Source organism: Anneissia japonica, unplaced genomic scaffold (genome assembly GCF_011630105.1).
Source record: "Anneissia japonica isolate Jap-2015-1 unplaced genomic scaffold, ASM1163010v1 scaffold2756_len2360902_cov194, whole genome shotgun sequence".
Lineage (NCBI taxonomy): Eukaryota > Metazoa > Echinodermata > Crinoidea > Comatulida > Comatulidae > Anneissia > Anneissia japonica.
Window position 1 is genome coordinate 824,790 of NW_022719050.1, and position 18,507 is coordinate 843,296.

General features: G+C 32.6%; 1 protein-coding gene across 1 annotated transcript in view; it reads right to left on the reverse strand.

Moving 5' to 3' along the window:
* Window positions 1-16,673, reverse strand: part of LOC117110767 (maltase-glucoamylase, intestinal-like) — a 19,178-nt gene extending 2,505 nt beyond the window's left edge. The window contains exons 1-20 of the mRNA XM_033253564.1: window positions 15,529-16,673; window positions 13,316-13,464; window positions 12,753-12,921; window positions 11,877-11,970; window positions 11,351-11,463; window positions 11,091-11,216; window positions 10,515-10,646; window positions 7,795-7,905; window positions 6,835-6,897; window positions 5,626-5,742; window positions 5,275-5,359; window positions 4,700-4,832; window positions 3,732-3,865; window positions 2,920-2,954; window positions 2,430-2,546; window positions 2,024-2,172; window positions 1,770-1,854; window positions 1,030-1,089; window positions 671-789; window positions 253-268 (exon numbers count right to left, since the gene is read on the reverse strand). Coding sequence (XP_033109455.1) covers window positions 253-268; window positions 671-789; window positions 1,030-1,089; window positions 1,770-1,854; window positions 2,024-2,172; window positions 2,430-2,546; window positions 2,920-2,954; window positions 3,732-3,865; window positions 4,700-4,832; window positions 5,275-5,359; window positions 5,626-5,742; window positions 6,835-6,897; window positions 7,795-7,905; window positions 10,515-10,646; window positions 11,091-11,216; window positions 11,351-11,463; window positions 11,877-11,970; window positions 12,753-12,921; window positions 13,316-13,464; window positions 15,529-15,951 — 2,430 coding nt within the window. The 5' untranslated portion in view covers window positions 15,952-16,673. The remainder of the gene's footprint in view (window positions 1-252; window positions 269-670; window positions 790-1,029; window positions 1,090-1,769; window positions 1,855-2,023; window positions 2,173-2,429; window positions 2,547-2,919; window positions 2,955-3,731; window positions 3,866-4,699; window positions 4,833-5,274; window positions 5,360-5,625; window positions 5,743-6,834; window positions 6,898-7,794; window positions 7,906-10,514; window positions 10,647-11,090; window positions 11,217-11,350; window positions 11,464-11,876; window positions 11,971-12,752; window positions 12,922-13,315; window positions 13,465-15,528) is intronic.
* Window positions 16,674-18,507: the final 1,834 nt, after the last annotated feature.

The window sequence follows — 18,507 nt, forward strand, 5'->3', positions numbered from 1 at the left end:
AGGAACTGAACATAATTAAAATTAAAAAATATGTTTTTCTTTCGAACAATAATTTTATTTATATAGTAATTTTTTTTTATTTAAACCATATTTATGCAAGATATTTCAGACGAGATATGACAGTCTGTTTTTTTTAATTGGTCCTGTTTTAAACAATTATCTAATAAAATATAATAATCAATAGTAGTAAGTGCAAAAACATCAAAACACCCTTCAAAAACAATTTACAAAAGGGTTCAGTCTCAGACTTACCTCAACATACAGAACTCTACAAAAAAGCATCAATTTATAAAGTACATAAAATATCGATTTATCAGTTTGCAATACATTTTGATAATCACAAAAATACACAAGAAAAAATGAATAAAAGCTAAAACGCAAAGTCAACAACCATATAACTATTTATAGTGCGACACATTTAATATCTCAATATACTAATCAGTTTGGACTGCACTCACCAAAAGCAAAAATTAGATGGGTACCCAGGCCCATGTCGTCAATGCTCCCGTTTTGACTTTTCCGGGAATATTTTCCAAAATGTTATATTTTTGTATAAATATCTATTAATTGTCTTGTTTTCATTCTGTATGTAACTTGGATTTTACTGTTGAATCAGAATAAAATATAAAAAATGGACTATCACAAAAAATATATTTCACCACTGTACTACCTGAACATGGTAGAGTTGTCTGGCTCTTGTGTCGGGAGGATATAACCACCGCGTACATGGAGGTTTATCACGTCTATTGGTGCATCTAGAACTTGGTAACCTGAATTAAGACGTTCACCCTAAAAATAAGCAACAATTATATTAACTAAGCCTACATTTGCTCCATTCATGGGTTTTAATTTTGTTCAATAGAGGGCGGTTTTGCAATGTATTTTATTGTATTGCAACAACAATGATGATGATAACGTCACCTCTGATGACAATCTTCATGTTGGAGCATCATCGTCAATATGATCATAATGACAAATTATGATAATAATAAGAATAATAAGAAACATTAAGAGAATTAGTTTACTTACTGTAAAAAAGTCATACCAAATAGACGCTTCCGGGAAGTAGACATTCACGGTTTCTTCTCCCTATAGAACAAAATTGTGTTTTTGAATAAATCTTATGGTGCAATAGGTATCCAGTATTATAATGATAATTATTATTTTTACTGTTTGAAAATTCTAATCGGTCATGCCACTGATGGAATACATACCACCTATTATTCAACTTTAATATTCTGCATTCCTACATTCATTCCTGATTACAATTTTAAACAAATAAAATCATATATAATGCTCTGTAACCATAATTACCGTACGTTAAAACACCGGTTTTCGACATAATATCAGCTCTGGTTGAGCAGTTGTCGTTACTTGGGAACACCGGATACAGTCTGAGAGGTCGACAGGCGGCATTGCAGGGATGCAATTATGGGGATTTTTTGAAGTAGCCTTTTCCAAGTTGTTTGTAATCGCATGGAATCCCTATTTCGTTTATGTGTTTAACACACATCGCTGCTAAGCAGTGTTAAAGGGTGTTGTATAAACGGGCCCTTAATACAAACTGCCCTACGAGATTGCAACGCATAATTATGATTTACCTCTGACACACTGAAATGGAAAATCGTGAACATTGCAAGCAATCCCAATTGCAATGAGCATCGTGCCAACGCACGTTTCACTATTTTAAGCATATTCTTCCCAGTATGTCAACTCTTTTCTCGGTTAAATTTGATTTGTACCACTTAAACACGAACTTATAGACTTACTTGGTCCAATACAGGTGAAATGAGAAGTGACGGACCCCATAAAAACTGGCGATCAATCGTATGAGTCAAGACATCATTGGTGAATCTTAAAAAGAAGGAAATAATAGTAACTATTGATATTTTACATAATAGGAAGGTTTTAGACCTACTATGAGTTGTTCATTACGTATGCGCATAGAAAATTTGATACCTGATAAAAAGCTACATAATTTTTCAATTGTAGATAATAGATAATGTACGTTACATGAACTTACTCATGAAGAAGAGGCCGCACAACTGTATTACCCAATGTGTTTGATTCATAATGGAGAGTGTAGAGAAATGGCAATAACTCATAACGCGTATGCAATATTTTACGGGAGTTGTTAGCAAATTTAGCGCCAAAGAATGGTGGATCCTGACGCTGTAAAAAGAAAAAGTACAACTTCTATGTAATCTCATAATCAAGAATAGTATATGACTGTATTATTAAAAGTTATACCACTTAATCAAAGAATAATTTATCCATTTGAACGAATACTCTTTCTAGTATAGACTCTAAATAAGGAATTTTCTTCCACATGAATTGTGACCTATCTAATGCATATAAAGAAATACAAAAAACTCATTTGATAATGTAAAAAATGTAGAGTATCCTGACTAAGGCCTCGGCATACTTACTGCCCAACCCTTTCCATTATGGTTTCTTGAATAAGGATAAAATGCTCCAAGTTGCATCCACCGTGCACATAATTCTTCTGTAGTGTCTTCAAAGAAACCACATATATCGGCCCCAGTCTGAAAATTAAGAGATTCATAAAACAGTGTTATTCTAGTTATAACAATTAACGCTATATTGCTACATTATTAAATAGACCAAATTAAGTAAACAAGTGCAAATAGTATAATTAGTATTTTACTTAGAATGCTTTAAATACACATAACAATATTGTTGGCCAACCTGAAACCAAAGTATTTTTACTGTGTAATTGTCAGTTTTTTCCTGAGTGAAATTAATAGATAAGGCTTACTTAGCTTGCTAGTGGCGTTGTTTGGGCTGCTGTAAATAAAAAAGACCTAGAACCTAGGCTAGTGGTGTGCTTATATGGCGTGTGTTTGAACATTCCCTACACTAGTACTACTGTATATAAAAAGTAGATCTATAACTTACGTAAGAAACACCAAAAAGGCTGAAGTCTAACATTCCTAGAAATAGAAAACAAAAATATTACGAAAATGGCATAGCAAAATTTAAGTAATAACAGCCTACTAATCAATATGATTTAATTAATTTTAATGAAAACACTAGATAAAGTGGCTGACTGAAAAACCCATGTGACTTACTATGTCAGAATCCAACCCTGTCATGCTCAGTGCATTTTTAACAGCAAAACAACAAAAAATAATAATTAAAAAAAAACAACAAACAACAACAAAAATAAGATATCTAATGAAGACATAAAAAGTAGAAACAAAAATGCTTTCAATAAATAAAGTTGAAGGAAAAATTAAGAAAATTTAAGTATACATCTCTTGTTAATGAAAGATACAGAATTAAGCATTTAGAATTTGGGTATTGCAAAACAGAAAGAATGCCTGGTGTTAGGAAATACACAAAATAAATACAAATAAAAAAAACCCCAGTTGCATAGACAGAAAAATGTTGAATGGAATTCCTTGTTAGGATGACCATGTCAAAAAACGAGAAGCTGCCATGCCCATATCAAGTTCTATCGCCATAAACAAACGTACACTAAACATAGGTATATGTCGACTGAACTTGGATATGGGCATGTGTAGTTCAAACTACGAATTTGCTTAGTGCTGGGAGATTTGGAATGTAGTTTTTACAAAAAGGACAGATTGACACTAGAAATATAATATGATAAATGATACCGGTATATGTTTAAAAACATAAATAAGTATACAAAATGGTTACAGACAAAATTATTATATTGTTTGAAGGGATTAACTGATGTATACCAATAATGGACTTGTGAAGATGCGGCCAAATACTGGTGTTATCTCCTAACCAATGACCACTATATTTCCCAGACCCTACGTAAGTTGACCTGGTAACGACGAAACTCCTTTTTCCAGTTACCAATCGAACTGCTCTGTAAAATATTAGAAAACAGGCATATTCATAGAATTTGGTGTGATAGAAAAATATTTCCAGTTACAATGACAGGTTACAGATTAAAATGGATAACCGCTTACGTGTAATATTTCCAACAGCAATTTACTCAGTGGTGCTGCCAGTGGTGAAACAAAATTTGACGGCACTGTGTGTTTGACAAGGTATATTATTCCCGACATCTATGATTCTCACCCCATGTTCATGTGGTAGATCATGTGAATCAGTATTCCGTGGGAGCGTGCATGTGTGTGTAAGTAAGTAATACCACCCTCCCTCAATAAAAAGTTGCATTTGCAAACAGAAGAAAGTCATTATTAAAAATGATAAGTTGTAAAACATCGTTTATTTATTTTATTTATTTACCTTTTCAACTCTCTCTTGGGAGAATTTTTTCATTGAGGTTGAACCCAACAATTTTTAAAGGCGAAACTTACCGACGTTTCATGAACTCTTAGTTCATATTCTTGGTTCTATTGTTGAAACGGCGACTAAATACTGTGAACCGCAAAAAGCGCGCTAATCGATGGTTTTTCTAGGATTAATTGGCCGACCCTGCGTTGTATTGTGGCGATGAGATCATCAATGATGTGTGGAATTATAATACCTCCTATGAAATACCTATGAAATTACTTACTTGTAACTATCTTTACGAAACCTGAAGAATTTATTTCAATATATTCACTTGAGGGCTCATAATATTTTTGCACGGATTTATGTGATTAACTGAAACCACTAAGGTAATTTTTAAGAACAAGATTCTTAAATCGATTAGTAGCCTTTATATATCATAATTTTCTAATGATTAACATACTGTAGCGTTACTGGAGTCTGAGACCAGCCATACAAACTGTGCATGTTATAGTGATTAGACATTTCCGTTTCTGTCCGGTGTTGTTGGAAGTTCATACAAAGCGTTTTATCTGCTAATCGTTCTCCGTAAATGGCTGTAAATGTTAAAAAAATAGAGATTTTCAGTGCTTGAAGTAAACATTTCTACGTTTGTGAACTATGAGAGGTTTGTATTGTCCTATTGTATAAAAAACAGAGCCCATGAATTCTACATTTACGATGATACCTATATACCATAGTTATAAAATGGGTTTGCTCCAGAAAGACATTGTTTTCAAAATGAACACTGTGCACTAAGCATTGATACCTAGTTATGTCTTATAACGCAGATCTGTAATAAATGCACTCTTACTGAGTGAATTAAACGCTTTTACATAATTTGTCCATATTTGATAAATTTTATATTTTAATTATTTTATCTGCTGCATAATATTTTGGCAGCGAAAGCTAGTCTAATCGTGGCAGACTAGTCTGAGTCATGTGGGTGCTTTACTACCATACTTGAATTTTTGTTCAAATCGTAAGGTACAGACTTGCCTGGTTTGTAAGGTGGTACATCCAACTCATTTTCAGAACATCCATTAACGGATCCTTCGACAAAACTAGCAGGTTCATTCATATCCTGAAATATAACACGTGTATTAAGATAAAACTTATGTACAGTAATAAATGTATTTACTTGTACCTATTACATTACATATGTATAGGTACTGGTATAGGTATAATAAAAAAAACATGTATAACATAATATAATAATATATAATATATAACATATATAATTCCAATATAAGCCTATGTGATATGTGGACATTCTTTTTTTTCAGTATGTTTATTCACTCTTCAAAGTGTTTGTCAAATCTAATACGCTAATAATTTATATTTTCTCACAATCCACAATCCGTCGAATTTGAATTCGTTGTTATACAAATTTCGTATCTGCTCTATCCACCATTCTTTTGTTGAATTTTTGACGAAGTCTGGGAAAGCGGCATATGCTCTGTAATGCTATAAAAAGAAATGTAAAATTATTGTAATTAATTGTACGTTAAATGTTAAACTACTCTCGAATAGGTTTACCTGTTTGGACGCTTCACCAGCATTTTAACACCCAATCTCTCGAAGAAGTGAAACGTAGAATAACTAAATTCTGTTATGAAATTCAATGACAGGCCAAGTTATCAAGATCGTCTTACAGAACTTAACACAATGACTTTTGAACCTAGGTTCCAATATCTCGACATTTCTTTTGTTTTCAAATGCTTATATGAACATGTTCACATCAACACTTCTGCAGAACTCATTTCAATTAACCATTGACACCTAATCATCTTAATTTTTCTCACAACTTTGCTCGTTCAATCAAATTTACAATTCTTAACTCATTTCCACGTATCTGCAAAATTATAAACTGCCAGTACATCTTCGAAATAAACTTATTATTAATATCACAAACTCTCTTAATCTTCTTAAACGCCATTTCTTACATGCTTGAATTACTTTTTGATTACAGTTTCAATATTTTAATATTTTGAATAAACCATTATTTTAACTGCATATTAATGATTATAACACTTTACCGACATGTACATAGACCTATATTTAAAATATTATTTACAACATCAAATAATAATTTTAATTCGATCAGCTGATATCCGGGGAGCTCCTCGACTTTTGAGCAATCCTGTCAGGTATCAACTAAGGTTGTGTTGGCCTTCTTGTCGTGTTTTCATACGTTTACCGTTCTTTGTATTATTTTATGTATGACATACTACTGTATATAATATGATATATGAATTATGTAAAATAACCATGAACAAAGTATTTTTTATAATAATGATGGTAATGATTATGATGAAAATACTTAGATTAATCTTAACACCATCAATGTCCGAAAACTCAATGGGTGCAAGTTTTAGTAATGTAATGTAAACAGTAATGTAATGTAAACATAGATGAATATTCAATAATTCAGATGCTTTAGTGTACTGTGGATTTATTTTCTGGTAAATGAGTCACAGCGTTAAACAATAATCGTTTATACATATCTAGACAATATCAATCCACGACGATAATGCGCTATTAGAATTGAAAACATACCTCAGTTTGATAATCCCAGTCCTTTGTCGGATCTACTATGATATTTGGGTAGTCAGGCCAAACCTATTAATAATAATGTTAAACATAGATAATATTAGCATTACTTTGAAGCTGAGAGTCCTTCAAGCATTTTAACGTGTTATACATCTTATATTAGACACAAAGCACACATACAGAATCAATCAATCAAGTTGTATAGTCGTATCAAGCATACTGTAGCTCATCAATAAAAAGTTCCTTTATTTCAGATGTATGTAAACGTCTCGGGATTGTTCCTATTCGAACACTATATTATCTATTTGTTTATCTATCTATCTATCTGTATATATATATATATATCTGTCTCTTATACACATCTAGATGTGTATAAGAGACAGTCATTAACAACAGAGAGGACCACAACGCAAATACACATAGAATAGGTATTGAAATTGAAATGAACACTCCCATGAAGACTTTGATATAAATTGCTCAGATATAAGGAACATGGTGTTAAAAATCTTTTCAAACAATGGGCAATTTACTTAGTTTTGCTAAATAATCTACACAAGGTTGGAAAACAAGAGTTTTTAAATCTTTCAGTATTGCAATATATCTCACTTTGCATATTGGAATTAATAAGTATTATCCCATCTTTTTTTTTTATCATTGCATTAGGGATAATTGTATTTAGATTTTTTGCAAACACAAGTAGAATATCTTCTCTTCTTTGATCTAATTGTTGAAGATTAATTAAATTAGTAAAGTAAATTAATTGCTTGATTATAAGATCAAAAAGTATTCACAAAAATTAAAGAAAATGACTTGTGTTCTGCTTAAGGTTAGGCTTACAATCTTTCTCAATTACGGATTCGGAAGGATTCCTTTAAGAGTGATCTGATCTAATATGTATGTTGATTTTAGTTCTAAGCATTTCGTGTAAATAAATTAGTTTCTAAATTAAAATATTGTGAAGCTTACCTTGCCATAAGCAATGTCTCCTTGCTCGTCCTTAATAAAGACATCCATTTCTACGCCCTTTTCGTAAGGTGGATAAGTTCCTGTAGTTTCGTTAGCACTAATTGCCGGATCCTGATGGACGTAACATTATATTGTTAATATATTATAGTATTATGAACCATGATAACAGGATAATATACCTATATTACCTAATGTAGGCATATGTATATAAATATATACATATATATATATATATATACATATATATATATTATATATATATATCATAATATAGCCTTAAGGTACTGTTTTTAACCCTCTTCATTGTTAAGGTTTCCCCTATGGATGGATCTAGGCTGTTTAAGATATCATTTGTTATTTTCATTTTTCTAATTTCAGATGTTCAATTATTATTAGGCCTATTATTATTATTATTACAAAAATTATTATTATTATTATTACAACAATTATTACTATTACTGTACTATTATTATTATTATCATCATCATCATCATCATCATCATCATCATCATCATTGTTATTATGATCTATATCATCACCCAGGCGCGGATCCAGGATTTTCCCTGACCTTCGCTCAGATGGGGTGGTCCTTTGCAGTAGTGAATCCAGAAATTCGAAATAGAGGGTGTCCAGAGAGGGACCTTCACATATAACTACATCAGCCCCACCATGGTTGGGGCGGAGGTAAGAAAAATTCAGATTACGTCACCTCTAGATGGCCGGAAATTTTCAGTATTTTCTCCATTCTTTAAAAATAATTTTGAAATATTTACCAGGGCCCGGGCCGACTGGGTTTTCCTTGAATCCGCCACTGCATGGGGGAATTCCAACTCACGTGACCTAGGGTTTTAAAACAAATATTGCTTATTACGGAATTTCTATAAATAGATAAACGAAGATATTTTTGAGAAAGAGGACTTGATGGTTATTATACAAGATCACTCAGACATGCTTTGAATATCAACTAGGCCTATAAACAACATATTACAAATAAAGACCTGTATGGAGATATTCCCCGTATCAAGAACTTTGAGGATACGAAGGTAAAGTAAAAGAAGTAAAAAATGAAGTTATTTCAAGGGTTCTCTTTTGGGAATCAGCCCATGGGAAAAGGAAGCAAGGACGGCCCATATACATACATCGAGCACAATTAGATTACAGATTACATTTCACAACATATGGAAAACAGAGATTTGTGGAGAACAGTCATAAAAAAGTTATAACTTTGCTCATCATTTGCCCGATAAAAAGAGAGAGACAAGGAAGATATTGCTGGATGCCTGTGTACCCCCACCCCTAGAGGGAGACAAGGGAGATATTGCTGCAGTGGCGTTACCGCGGGGGGCGAGAGGTCCTTGGAGATTGAAAAAAAATATAAAGTGCCCCTTTTAAGTGTTAAAAATAAAGGACATACATTTTATGTATTAAAGTGCCATTCCCGGAATCTAAAAGTCCCTAATTCTTAAAATTTTCTCACCTCAGCCTCAACCATGATGGGGCTCAGGTCTATATAGTAATTTTTCTAGTTTTTATGTATTAAAGTGCCATTTTCTGGCATCTAAAACTCCCCAATTCGTAATATGTTCTTACCTCAGCCTCATCCATGGTGGGGCTCAGGTGGATATAGTAATTTTTCGTAGCTTTTATGTATTAAATTGCCATTTTCCGGAATCTAAATGTCTCAAATTCTTAAAATTGTCTTACCTCAGCCTCAAATATGGTGGGCTGAGGTGTATGGATTGGTAGTTTTCATAAATTTTAATTATCTAAGTGCCGTTTTCGGGCATCTATAAAGTCTCAAATTCTTAAAATTAATTCACTTGCGCACAAAACCATGGGGGGGGGGGGTAGGGCTCAGGTAGATATAGTATGTTTTGTACTATTCAAGTGCTATTTTTTGGGCATCATATCTTGTGTCAAATTCTCAAACTTTTCTCACCTGAGACCCAACCAGTGTAGTTCTCAGTTGGATTTTTTTTTTGTTTATAGATTTTGTAACTGTAAGTATTAAAGTGCCATTTTCTGGTACCTATTTAATTAATTCGGGGTTTTTTTTATGAAAAGAATTAAAAGGTTCTATTTCCGAGCCCCCAAAAGGTATAAAATACTGAAATTTTGCGTCACCGCCAACTACGGTGGCGCTGACGTAGTGTGGACTCTCATTTCATCAGCACCAAACCCACCCCACCCCCTTCCTTAAATCCTGGATACGCCACTTTTACTGAAAACAATAGTTAATACAAATATATTTTGCAGTTGATGTGAATGTATGATAGGTTATTAATTTAAAACAATGCTAAAACACACAGACACATGTACAACTGAGCTGAGCCTCACTCCGAATGATTTAGTAGTGGTTACGTAAAGTTTGTCATGCACTGTATCATGCGCTATAGAAATGGAAGACCATAATGTAATGGGAATGTACATCTCTGGTAGGGCCTGCAGTACAACCAGTGTGAAATTGTAACATGTAGGATTGTGTGGACTTAAATAATGTCCTGATGATGATATTCAAATAAAAGGTAATGTTCAAAATAAGAGTCAATAAAATTAAGTATAATTGTTGGAAAAATGGTCAACATTTTATTTTTTTTTCACACTGACCTTCACCTGGGCAAACTAGGCGAAGGTCTGGTTCCGCGCCTGTCACCATCATTATTTGCTATTATGTATCTAATGCCACGTAAATAAAAACAAAATAGATCTTTTTGGCTTACAAGAATCGTGATGTAACGAGTGCCTTCTTCTTTCACTTGGTCGACATATTCTTTAAATCCTGCATAACGATCTGCAGAAACGGTGAAATCAAGCTGTCGTTCCATATAATCAATGTCAGCATATTGGATATCCTATAAACAAAATGATTTTATATTATGTGTATATAACAAAAACAATCTAACTCCTAAATCTTCTCTCACACTACCTTACAGACTTAGGTCTCTGTAGGTATATTCTCTAAAAGGCAAATTCTCTAAAATTGGTAAAATTAATGCCATATAAAAGCATGAAATAGAACTTAGCAGCACCAGAAAAAAGGAAACCTAACCTTCAGCTGGCTTTAGAAATTACATTAAACTTTCCAACTAAGTTGCAAATCAATGCAGACTAGATGCCAAAAAGGTTTTGTTTAATAATATGCTTCAGAAATACAAGCTGGGAATGAAGCTATATTATGTCTTACGGTGTTTTATATTTTGGTCCAACACAGGTAGTTTCATAATTGTCCTAATGACTTATGACAACTGATCTTTCTCTTAATGTCGATAATAAAGACAAGAATTGTGCAAACTTACATGTGGAATTCCATATTTTCTCATACCATCAACAACGATTTTAACCTCATCGAGACTGCCATAGTCGTAGCGACTTAGTTGGAAACCAAGTGCCCAATATGGGGGTAAGTATGAGCGTCCAATTGCCTAAAATTTAAAAAGAATAAAAAAACCACCGAGTGAGTTGTGATCCATGCTATAATGACTTTGCTAATAGCATATCTTTTAAAGCATCCCTTATAATTATCGATAAAAGTCAGAAAAACATGTATTCAACTTACTGAAGTATATTCTTGTATCACATTTTCAGGGGAAGTACCAAAAAATAGGTAGAAATCGAGGACGCCCCCTATAGTGTGATAAGTTAACGCCGGTGCCGGTTGAAGTACCACGTCTATAAGGAGAGGAAACCAACATTAGTCAGAGCATAATATGACACCATCATGCTGTAACATCGTTCATGAATAGACCCTAATCCCAATAATATAATTTCCGCTTCTTGTATCTCTACAGCTGAAGGATAGGGAAGGGTAATTTTAATAAAATATTATAGTAACGTTCCAGAAGACACAATGCGTGTAAAAAGGGAGTACGATTTAAAAGACATTTGGATTGAATACGGTAGGTGATAATAATAATGATAATAATCATTATCGTCATCATCGTCATCATAACGTTAAAGGTGACACTTGTGTTTTTTAAACAATATTATCACAGTTTTATATAGGCCTGCTAAATTATTTGGCTGAAATACAAGGCAAATATAAATTTATCAGTGTTAGCATCAATATAATTCAAAGTTCTTACCCATAGCGTTGCTGTTCAGAAGGAGAACACCATGCGCATTGAAATCATTTTCAAGACACATATAAAATGGCTGAACACCGTACATGTTACCAGTCTAAACAACAAAAGTATAAAGAAAAATTGAAAGAGTACCGTACATCTTTGTACACATCATCAACATAGCAATAAGCTTGGATTGGATTTATTCGGTGTAAACACCAAGGATAGCCCACGAAAATCTAGAAGAAGACTTATTTCCAGTGGGGTCCTTCTGGTGGTGATTGGGCAGTACACCGAAGAGTGTACTGCGTTCTTTAACGTGCACATGGGCCATAAATGCACACCGGTGCGCTAATTGCAATTGTAACTTGTATTCCAGCCCTCTAGCTGAAACACAAGGAGAGGCAGCGATGGGAATAGTATCGGGGATCTAGAGATCTCCACGGTTCAGCGCACACACAGTGGCTACCACCATATTAGCCGACTGAGCTCAGCTGCTCTCATTACTGATAATAGTAAAATAATAATAATGATATAAATAATTATTATTGTTATAAAATATTATGTTTATCAACTATATAAATTAAGTATCCATTAATATAGTGCATAATAAAAAAAGGCCTCTATGCAATTTAGACTTAGGTTTGCAAGCTTATCAGTATTATGAATAAAACTGAATAAAATAAAATAATACAATATAATTATATTTAAAGTTTTTACTATTGTTGGTTGTGTTAAATATTTTGGCTTACTTTCTTTGAATGTCTGGTTATTTATTAGACCAAGGTTAGTTTCTGGTTAATGTTATACTTGTATTTTATAACCCGAAAGTGCAATTGGTGTAAAAACTTTGTGAATAGCTTTAATTATTACATTTTTTTCCATTCATTGACTTACAGATGGAGGTTGATCTCTTGAGAAAAAACCCCATGTTTTCCAGTTAAGGTCATGCATAAACGAGGGTTGTTCAGTCTCTCCGAAGCCAAATACGCTTGTTGAAGGCAGGCGTGTTGATAGCTGAAGGAACTGATCCTCAAAGTATAATGGGCCGATTGACATATCCCATCTGAATTGGAAATAAAAATTTCATCGAAAATATAAGATTCATTGATACAATTCGGGGGCGGATCCAGAGATGTCCGAAAGGGTGTCGAAAGGGGGGGGGGAGTTATAACACCACCATAGGGCGTCCGCAGGCCGGGCGTGCCCCCGCGAAATTTTTGTTTTTTATAGACGCCCGAAAATAGCCTCTGATGCGTTTTTGGCGATAAATTTTTTCTTTTTCTGTCCTTTTTTCCCCTTCATTTTTTAACTTTCCAAAAGGGAGGGGGGCCTGCCCCCTAAATCCGCCACTGATACAATAATAATAATAATAGGCCTAGGCATATTATATACCATACTTTAGTTTATGTGCGTCAACGTTAAAGATGAACAAAATAATAGATTTAAATTTCACTTACACCACTTCTTTCGAAGATTTACGAATCACTTTGACATTGAATGGGTTTTCAACAATCTGCACATCATAAGTAGTTGCTTCAGGAGCTGTGTTTGGCTTCACTGGCATATCCATTGGGACTTCAAACCTGCGTTTTTTTGAGTCGTAAAACTGTGGATTCAAAAATTTAAGTCAGAGAAAAAAATATATATATATATATATAATCAACTAATACTCGTTCGGTGTACGGTTAATAATTTGCTATGGCCATTTTTTAATTTGTTAATGAATTGAAAAAAAAAATATTACTGTGGTATATATTTCTTTATCATTCCAACTACTGTAATTTATAATTTATTATTATTTTTATTTTTGTTGGTGGCGTGGTGGTTGTTGTTGCAGTTGTTGCTGTTGCTGTTTTTGTGTCATGTTGCAATATGTAAGTTTTCAATCACACACTAATTGAGTAAGGACCAAATGTTTGTGACGAATTACCGTCCAGGTTAGCAATATAAATCAGATCAAGCGCAAAACTAATCCTGTCGGGTGATACGTGCCTCTGTAAATTAGTTGAAATTTATGCTAAGTAAATACATATACTGTGAATGCCTATTCAAATAATAAAACGTGGAAACCGAAGGCACAGTTCTAAGTTCTCTTCTTGTCTGTATAAAATAACAACACATATGTAAATAGAAACTACTTCCCTATCGAATTTGTATTTTTACTTCCCATTTATGCAAATTTTACCAATGAGGAAATGGACGGGCTTTATCATTGAGAATCGTTACACTGTGCAAGTTCCTTCTTTCTGCGTTTCGTTAACTGCTGAGTTTTTTTTTTCCAACTAAAATTCAACATGTACAAAAAAATATATATCTCTGCCAAGCATGAAAGTAAAATTGGTATAAACACTCAATTTAATGTCATAAAGCCGCCTTGAACTCATCAAGATACATAAATTAACGACCAAAGCTCATTATAATTGTTGCTTCACACAGACTTGACCATACCAACGTACGCAACAACCAGCACATTGGGTGTGTGTACGTCAAGATACAGATACATTAGAATTCGAGTGCTTATTATAAATACAACTGATTACAAAAAAAAAAAAATGGAGTGAAATTGGGAAAAGGAAACAATTTAAAGTAGAAGAGAAAAACACTATAATATTGAAAACTAATAAAAATATGAAAACTAAGGAAGTTCATATTTTAATCGTTTTTGAATGATTTGTGATTAATATACCTACTATTTCGATAAAATGGATAGGTCTAATGTTTTCTTTTTCTGTTGGATGAGTGGTTTAACAGTGGACAAACATTTACAAAGAAGGTAATGAACTGCTGTACAACGCGAACGGAATTAAATCAAACTGATATTGAACTTGTAAGTTATAACTTTGATGATATGATTGTTGTCTAGACTATGTACAATGGTAAAAAGATTCCGTGTAGATTGATTGAAAACTGAATCAAACTACTGTATAAATAATGATTGCCGGATATATAGTGAGTCATCTCTTAGAATGCAGTTAGTCGAACATCAATTTAAGAATTGTTGGCTCCTTGGAGATAATGGGTATGAATTATGTTTATTGATTTACTCCATCTTCAGGGAGGGAAGCACAACATTTTAAGAATGGATAAGTGAGAAGTGATAATTTCAAAAACATGACATTGATATGCATTGAAAATTTAACATTTAGTGGCAAAGCTGCTGGATCCTCGTCTGGTGTATATATAGCGTTGTATAATATAGTAGGTAAGTTGAACATATCCGTGATTGTGGCTGGTACAAATGTGTATGTTCACTAAATATAACGGAATAACAATTATATAGTGACCATATTAATCGCTAAAATGAGTCAATACGTGACGAATAAAGAATGTCTGCATCTATCACAACATTTAGTTTGCATTGTATAACCCACATTCTACTACATTCTTTATTAGTATCTTTTCTCAATATTATAAACAAAATTATTGGCTACAGTTCTTTATGTAAAAGGTAATTTTTCTTTCATTTGCAAAGTACTTTCTAGTAGCACATCTATGATTACAAAGTATGATTCACTACCTATATAAATATAACAAATTGCTGAATAATAGGCTTACAAACAGTGCTCGAATATTATAGAAACGAATGATGTTATTATACCGGTAATTGTAATGAAGACTATATACGCATATGATTAAACAATATTTTTGAAAATTATGTGTACACACGCACCTTAATACGGAGTCGATTCTCTGTTTGGAATTCAATATCCAGTACGACAATATCAATCGGGTTATTAGTAACTGCTTTCAAATCAATGTTACGGTCCAATTTGATACGGTATCCCCATGATTCTTTCACCTGACTTGCTAATTTGTACGTTTCATACGCTGTTGGATAAAAACATTTTGGCACTTTATCGTCTCCCGTGTTCGCGTCCCATTTACAGCCATGACTGATGCAACTCTCCTGGTCTGTTCCGCCTAGTGGGCTGCATGATACCCTCTCAGATTTAGGTAATGGTGTAGGTTCTGTCGGTGTAGGTTCTGTAACGTCACAACCACAATCTCTAGCAAAGTATGTTGGAAAAAAGACTACAACAAACACAAGCACTCCTACTATAAAGCATAAAATAAATGTTAATTTTCTATCCATGTTTTATACTCGATACGGACCGTGCCGCTTAGAAAATAACATCTGGCCTATAAACGTAGCTTAACAGTTATCAACAACTGAGTAAGAACTAAAGAGACTAAAGGTCGTTCTAATAAAATATTGACATCCTTGCACTGGTACGGATTGCTGGAATAAAGTCAAGTAATTACAATTTTCTTTTTTTATAAGAACCAGATAAAATTTGCCCAGACTCAGTGTTAATATTTTTTGGCCGATTTCAGGCTCAAAATGTTCTTATTTTGTTCTTATCTTACACAATTTTCAAACAAAAAAAATATTATTGTATGTGCACTCTATATACGCTGTACTGAAATGTAGGTAAAAATGGCCCCTGAAAAAGGGTCCCGGAAAAAAATGACAGGTAGGTACACATAACTGACTGTGTTACATAGTCAGACCTATCGCACAGACAGTAAGGTCTTTAAAATAAAAATACCTCATTTGACATATTTTACCTCAGCCTCAATTTGTTCTTATTTTGTTCTTAATTTTTAAGCAATTTCAGCCTAAGCAATTTCAGCCTAGAGTTGTTAACATGATGTTATCATACACCTCAAGTCAGTTATTACTATGGTCCATTCACTTGTTTATTTAATGTACAATTTGACTTGACAAACATCAAGGTCCACTACCACTACGCCATTTGCAAACGAAATAATAAGTACCATTGCAGTATTCTTAACGCTGTCATTTCTGTACTACTTGTTTCAATATTATAACACCTTTTTTCAATGTTATAACACTTTTTAAAAATAAGAATTTCATTCTTTTTTCTATTCCGGTATTTCAATTGTTTAATGGAGATATTCAAAAATTTGTTACAAACTTAACAATTATTATTATTAGGCATATTTAACCTTTTATATAATTTCATTAATTACGATTTTTAATTAAATTATTTTATCAGGAACAAGTACATGTCTCTTTATTACGTTTAGTTTTAAGCAACACAATAATTGTATAGGTACTGTATTATCATGATAAAGATACTGTATTAATTGTCTAAAAAAGTGAACATAACTGAATAAGATCTCTACCAACTACAATATCACAAGAAAACAACAAGGATAGGTTAGATTATTAAACATTCTATAAAACATACGTAAGATACAACAAACGTAAGATACAACAAATGGGCAATGTACATATAAGTTACAATACAAACAATTTTTGGTAAGAATTATTTCAGTTTTATTTTATATGAGTAAATGGAAGTACTTTAGCTATGTAATTAAAGATAATGTTTTGTTTATCAGCATGGTCATATTTTTTAATTAGTGGCAAAGGTACCTCATTATGAGTGTGCATTTTAAATCACGTGTATCGTTTATTGTGTAAACTTACTAAAAAGAAAACGGATTTATTTTTCTGTATTTTACAGTAGTGGTATGTAGCTAAGGATATGTTTTGTTTATCATCATGGTAATCTTTTTTAATAGGTGGCAAATGTTACTGATTATTTTATCATGGGTGTTTGCAAATCACGTGTATTGTCTATTTTGTGTACTAAATAAAAGAAAAAGTATCTATTTTTAAAGAAATATAGTAGCACATATCTAATGCTCTGTTTTGTTCATCAGCATGGTAGGCCTAATCTTCTTTTTTTAATACGTGGCAAAGGTTGTTAAGTATCTCATCATCAATGTTTGCATTTTAAATCACATGTATTGTTTATTTTATGTTTTAAGTCACATGCTTATCTTTTTCTAAATTTACTAAATAAAAGAACACGTATTTATTTTTCTGGAAATACTGTGCGGCATGTAGTTAAAGATGATTTCTTCATCAGCATGGTAATCGTTATCAATCATCTCATAACTGTTTGCACTTTAAATTCAAGTGTATCATTAAACTTGTGTAAACTTAGGCCTACTCTAAATAAAAGAAACTTGCGTATTTTTCTGGATATACTGTGCGGCATGTAGAATATGTTTTGTTATCAGCATGGTAATCATTTTCATTTATAAGTAGCAACGGTTATTAAACATCTCATGAGTGTTTGCATTCTAAATGAAGTGTATCTTGTGTAAACTTAGGCCTACTAACTAAAAAACTTATGTATTTTTCTAGATATACTGTGCGGCATGTAGAATGACATGTGTTTTTCATCAGTATGGTAATCTTTTTAATTAATAGGTGGCAAATGTATTTCATGAGTGTTTAAATTTTAAATCAAGTGTATCGTTTATTTTGTGTAAACTCACAAATAAAAGAAACGTATTTATTTTACTGTAGGTCAAAAGGCTCACAATAGTGTTGTAGCCTGCGAACTCTCACTGTTATGACAAGCGTCATAACCATTAGACCACAAAAGCTTCATGGTTGAACAGATTAAAATAATCGCCAGATACACTCTGTTACACAATAGGTACGACTGGAAACAAATAGTTGCATATAAAATAAATCAAGATAGCCGTTAACATTGTTAAATTACATATAAATCATTAAAGAAAGGTAAATACGTTGTTTGAATAAAGGATATGATAATGATTTATATTATATATATATATATATATACATATACATACATATATA